Here is a 6,126-nt window from a genome sequence, read left to right on the forward strand (position 1 = left end):
CCTCTGTTATTGTCATGACAACGAAAAAATGTAATGCTATTTACATAGCGTCATCTCTCAAGCTCTCTGCTTGAAATTATGCTATGATCAGCAGAAATAGTACAGTTCATCTTTTGACTGTATGTGTGTCATTCTTAAGAAGTGATCACGCGATAGATAGATGCGTGTATCTTCTTAAATGTTTATAGTAGCGTTTCCTGTTGTGGCTACTGACTGTCCCAAGTGCGTTTATTAGGGTTTTGTTTATATTGCATTGGAATGTTAAGTGTAGCAAGAAAATGCTAAAGTATGAAATATTACTATACTTGAATGCTGTATAGATTGTTGGATTTTTTGAAATGATATTATTTTTAAATACTGTATAACTTTTTGAGATTTACGGAATTGAGTGACCCTAATAAATTATGAAATTTATTATATGAATTTTTGGGTACAGTGGGGTAAATAAGTAGAGAAATATTAGCATCAATGCTAATATGTAACTATATACTACAGTTCCTCCCCCATCAAATGGTCCCGTAACCTTTTTGGCGGTTGCCTCCGCCGGTACGGTCGCGATTTTAATGTTTCATCTCTTTTATCTTCTTCTTCTAATGACCCCTCTACTTGACTATCTGGTAGGATATATTCATTTGATGAATGACCTGCACTTACTTGGTCGTCTTGCTCTTCCGGTTGTGCCATTGAAGTTACTGCCACTGGAGTTGTATTGGATTCTAAACTTGTCGGTGTCTCCGAAACTCGCTTATGCAACTGGTCAATATGTCTCGACACTATGTTACTATTTGATTGAATTTTGTAGTTGCGATCTCCTGTTGATTGTATAATCCCTGGCATCCACTTTTCACCTCTTCCAAAATTTCGGTACCAAACACTTTCACCACACTGGAAACTGCGAACTGGTTTTATTTGTTTGGAATACTCATCAGAATTTAGCCGCGTCTGAGTGTTGTCATCACTGGGGTGCAAATGATCTAACAATGTTTTCAACTTCCTTCCCATCAAGATTTCTGCTGGACTCGAATTTGAATTTGCATTAGGAGTTGTACGCAGATGCAAAAGTATATTTGCCAAATTCTTATTGATGTCTGAAGACTGCATTTTCTTAAGGTGATTCTTAATGGTTTGTACAAACCTTTCTGCTTGTACGTTTGACGATGGATGATACGGTGCCGTACGTATGTGCTTTATACCGCTAAGTTTTAAATATTTCTCAAATTCTTCTGACACAAACGTTCGCCCATTATCGGACGCAATGGTATCTGGTATTCCGTGTGTTGGAAAAATTTCTCTCATTAACTCCATGGTTCTAATCGCATTTATTGTACTGGTTAATTTTACCTCTACCCACTTGCTATAAGCATTTACGACGATCAAAAAATTTGTACCCATAAAGGGTCCCGCATAATCAATATGTAACCATGACCATGGCCTTAGCGTTGCTGGCCATGGTTTACTTGCTGCAATAGGAGGATTCTTTTTGTTACTTGCACACTTTTCACAACGTCTGGCTAACATTTCTATATCTTCGTCTAAACCAGGCCACCAAAAACAGCTTGTACAACTGCTTTCATTGCCGATATGCCCTGATGAACTTCGTGCAACATGTCAAGTATTCTGGGACGTAGTATTGCTGGTATTATTACCCTAGCTCCCCATAACAAACATTGTGCATTCACTGATAGTTCCTGGATTTTATTCACAAACGGTTTAAACTGGATTGATTTATATGGCAAAACTGTATCTTTCCTTTGGATATGCCACATTACTTTTGATAGTACTGGATCTCTTCTGGTTGCTTGTGCGATGTCTTTTGCAGTGATCAAAAACTGTTCTTCAGCCTCATTACAGTATAATATTTCAGGTATTTCCGGTATTTGTAGCTTTACATCATTTAAAGGTTACCGGCTCAATGCATCTGCATTCTGGTGATGTGTCCCTTCTCGGAATTTAATCTTGTACTGGTAAGCGCCTGACTTTAACGACCACCTTAACATTCTGGGTGATATATGCTGTGATATTGGTTTTTCTGGGTTGAATAACCCCACTAGTGGTTTATGATCAGTCATTATTGTAAATTGTCTACCACTTAAAAATTGATGAAACTTTGGCACACCAAACATAATCGGTAGCGCTTCTTTATCCAACTGTGAATAATTTCGTTCCGCTCCCTGTAATGTTCTGGAGCCAAATCGGTGCTTCTCTATCATCCGGCATCTTGTGTGCCAAAACGACGCCAACTCCATACGGCAATGCGTCTCCGCATAATATCAGTGGTAAGTCAGCCGAATAATGCACCAACAGATTTTTTGATTGTAGTAGCTTCTTTGCTCGTTCAAAACTTAATTTCTGTTCTTTACCCCATTTAAAAGGTATCTCTTTTCTTAATAGTTGATACAGCGGTTCCAATAGATCGCCCTTATTTTGTGAAAATCTATCATAAAATGTAATTAACCCAAGAAAAGCTTGTAGCTGTTGTTTATTTATTGGTTCTGGTGCTTGAGCTATTGCCTTCACCTTTTCGTCAGTTGGACGCACTCCTTCTCGGCTTATCTTAAACCCCAAAAATGTTATCTCTTGTACCGCGAAAACACATTTTGATTTTTTAAGCTTTAATCCTGCATCCTGTACACATTTCAGAGCAGTTCGTGTTCTATCCCACAACTCTTCCAAAGTTGTTCCGCCAATTAGAATGTCGTCTAAATAAATTATCACACCATCTATGTTCTTAAGAACTCCTTCCATTACCCGTTGAAAAATACCTGGTGCCGTTGAAATTCCAAACGGTAATCTTGTAACTTTAAAAAGTCCGCGATGTGTGTTTAGTGTGAGTATCCTTGCTGTTTCTTGGTCAACCTTCACCTGTGTATATGCTCGATCTAAATCCAGCTTTGTAAACCACTTACAATTTGCTAATGTTGCTAGTACTTCTGTATTAGTAGGTAATGGATACGTTTCCTTGCAAAGCATTTGATTCACTGTGCACTTATAATCTCCACAAATGCGTATGCTACCATCTGGTTTAATAATAGGAACAACCGGTATTGCCCACTTACTAAAGGGTATTGAGCCTTCATCTTCCAACTTCTTTAATGCTGCTTCCACCTTGAGTTTTAGTGCAAAAGGCACTTGTCGATATCGAAGAAATTTAGGTTTGCTTGAAACTGACATTTGTAACTTTACAGGATTTCCCTTGTAATTTCCAAGATTTCCATCAAAAACTGAACTGAAGTTCATAACTTCTACTGGAATTGTTGATTCTATATTACATAAATTGCTGGTTATACTAATTCCCAAATCGTTAAACCAATTTCGATCAATTAGAGCCGGACCATCACCCGCTGCTACTAATAACTTTAGTTTCTTTGTGACATTCCCAAACGAAACTGGTACTTCTGCTTCTCCACTCGGTTTGAGATTTTTCTCTGTTCCCCAAGTTCTTAATTGTATTTGACTTGGTTTTAGTGGAATATACGGCATTTTTTTCTCTAAATAACTTCTCACTTACTATTGAGTAACTTGCCCCAGAGTCTATTTCCATTTGTACCGGTGACTTACCTATCGTAATCACTCTCTTGACCGATGGACTACTTTTAGCGAACATTCACAATAAATACTCCGTCGTTTGAGTTTGCTGGCTTGTGTCTAAAAGATTAACTCTGTTTGGTCTTCTCCCATTATTTGTTGCTGGCTTTTTGGTTTTTGCTTTTTTTATGCAAGCTCTCTAATATGTCCACGCTTTTTGCAATAATAACATTCCGCGTCTTTAAATTTGCACTGATCTGACTGATGATTTCCTCGACAACGATAACAATTCTGAATATGGTCTACTGGAGCACAAATATGTTTTACCTTGTTGCTTGAAATTTTATTCAAACCTGACCGGCTGGCCGATGTTTTAAGTTCCGTCGCATTTTTTTGTGCTGTTTCTGATGCAATAGCTTCCTCCTGCGCTATTTTTAATGTTAACTGGTCATTCGCCAGAAGCCGCTTTTGTAAATTCCCGTCGCGTATGCCACAGACTAACCTGTCTCGTAACATTTCATCTAAATCATTGAAATTGCAGTCTTGGCTCAATTTCCTTAGCGCTGCCAAAAATTCGGTAATTGATTCGTCTTCTTTTTGATCCCTCCGATAAAATATAAAACGTTGAATTATTATATTAGCTGCTGGACAAAAATGACTCGTCAATAGTTTAGTTGCCGCAACAAATGTAAATTTCTCATCTAATATGTTAACCGGTGTGGCAACCGATTTTAATATTGTATAAGTTTCCATCCCACATGAAGCTAAAAAGATAGCTTTTTTCTTTATTGCGTCTGTAATATCATTAGCCAAAAAGAAAAATTCTATTTGTTCCATGTACGTCTACCATTTTCCTGACGCCACGTTAAATTGGCTTAAATCTCCGAAATTCTTTGCCATCATTTAACATTTTTTAAAAACAGTCTGCTCACAAGAAAAGTTTTATCCTCGTCGCCAATTTTGTTATATACTTTATTGATTTAAGTTATATAGATTTACAATTAATTAATAATAATAATAGTTTATACGGCATGGCACGCTTATTCCTTTGATCACAACGACGAACAACTACTCACTTCGTATTTTTCCTTTTTTATCTATTTCTTTATACAGGGTTGCCATGATCGAATATACTACAGTGGCAAATGAAGGAAAAGAAATTATTAGCAGTGGAAGCAGTATTATTATTGATCTATGGAAAAAAAGGAAAATGTATCGCGAAATTAGTCAAATCGTTAAGTGGTCACATCTTTTTACCTAAAGAGTAGTGAACAACTACAACTAAACAGGATTATTGACCTCGAAGTTGGGATCTAGGCGTCCATCCAAGCTGTCAACAAGAGAAATCCGCAGCATTATTATTTAGACGCTTTTTAAACTCTTGTACGCAGACTTTTTCTGCCATCGATAGCGTTGATTTTTTACATTTTTAATTAATATAATTTTTCTACTTATCTGTTAGAAATAAAAGTACTAATAAAAAATGAAATTGATTTACAAAATTTATTTATTTAGTTACTTTTTATATGTTGAAATAAAATTTACTTTCTGTATGCAGAGTTTTTCTGCTAAGTGTATATATATATCATAAATTTAATAATTAAAAAAAACGAATTTAGTCATAATCTAATTACAGATAAAATTATATTAATTGCATACAAATTGTACGCACACACATTACTTACAATTTTACACAACTATATTCAATGCACCAACAAAGAAATAATGCGTACACATTTCCTTAAAACAAAAACAAAAAGAAGAAATCCATACACATTTGCTAATAGCAAAACACAAGCAGCTAACGCATAAGCAAGCACGTTGCATATATTCCAAACGCATAATAGTCAAATATGTAAAATTGACTATTAGCAAGCAATCAAAATGAAACATGTTAGCGTTTTTTGCTGTTGCTAATGCATATTCCTATTTCATTTTCATATGCAACGCATTAGCAATTAGTCTGACAAAAATTGACTGGTCAATATTTATGCATTAGTCAAAATATGGTTGCTTTTGCTAATTTTCTACAAGCAATTCAAGCCCTGCTCCTTGTATTCTTTTCTGCACACGTTGTGTGCGAGGGCAAGCTGGCTGCCTCACACACAATGTGCTGTGCGAAATAATTCGGCACAAACACCGAATTGGTGTGCGAGTTTTATTTCTCTCCACTACATTCGTGTGAAATGTGCGTTTTGTTTGTACACACAAGATGTGCACAAAATTTTCGTACACCACATTTGTGGTGTGAAATGTTATTTAGAATCGCACAACAATTGTGAGTGGTGTTTTGCATTTTTGTGCACAGCACAGTGTTTTTCTGAACCCTGTAAAAAATCCATAACAGTCTCGAAATTGACACGAGTCATGAAACCACTTTGACGCCGTGCTATTGTGTTTTTACCTTTAAGTAACTAATAGTGATAAATTAATATTTGTCTATTTTATTATACACATTTCATATTTTAAAATAAATTTCACTTTATTACAAAAAAAAAAAATAGATTATAATAACTTTGTGCTATTATTACTGATCTCTGTAATTTGATAGCACACCATTGGATAACAATTGTTGGGGGTTATATTTTTCCGTTCTTTTGC

At 35.8% G+C, this 6,126-nt stretch overlaps 2 protein-coding genes across 2 annotated transcripts; both read right to left on the reverse strand.

Moving 5' to 3' along the window:
• Positions 1 to 489: 489 nt before the first annotated feature.
• Positions 490 to 1,518, reverse strand: LOC119661938 (uncharacterized protein K02A2.6-like). The gene has a single exon (XM_038071456.1). The coding sequence runs from the start codon at positions 1,516 to 1,518 to the stop codon at positions 490 to 492; it is 1,029 nt and encodes a 342-aa protein (XP_037927384.1).
• Positions 1,519 to 2,139: 621 nt separating this feature from the next.
• On the reverse strand, positions 2,140 to 3,480 carry LOC119661945 (uncharacterized protein K02A2.6-like). The gene has a single exon (XM_038071467.1). It carries the CDS (start codon positions 3,478 to 3,480, stop codon positions 2,140 to 2,142), a length of 1,341 nt encoding a protein of 446 aa, XP_037927395.1.
• Positions 3,481 to 6,126: the final 2,646 nt, after the last annotated feature.

The sequence above is a fragment of the Teleopsis dalmanni genome, chromosome 1 (assembly GCF_002237135.1).
Source record: "Teleopsis dalmanni isolate 2A chromosome 1, ASM223713v2, whole genome shotgun sequence".
In the NCBI taxonomy this organism is placed as follows: Eukaryota; Metazoa; Arthropoda; class Insecta; order Diptera; family Diopsidae; genus Teleopsis; species Teleopsis dalmanni.

What these genes read in the sequence shown, in the direction of transcription:
- LOC119661938 (XM_038071456.1), bottom strand. Translation starts at nt 1,518, where the DNA reads ATGTTAGCCAGACGTTGTGAAAAGTGTGCAAGTAACAAAAAGAATCCT.
- LOC119661945 (XM_038071467.1), bottom strand. Translation starts at nt 3,480, where the DNA reads ATGCCGTATATTCCACTAAAACCAAGTCAAATACAATTAAGAACTTGG.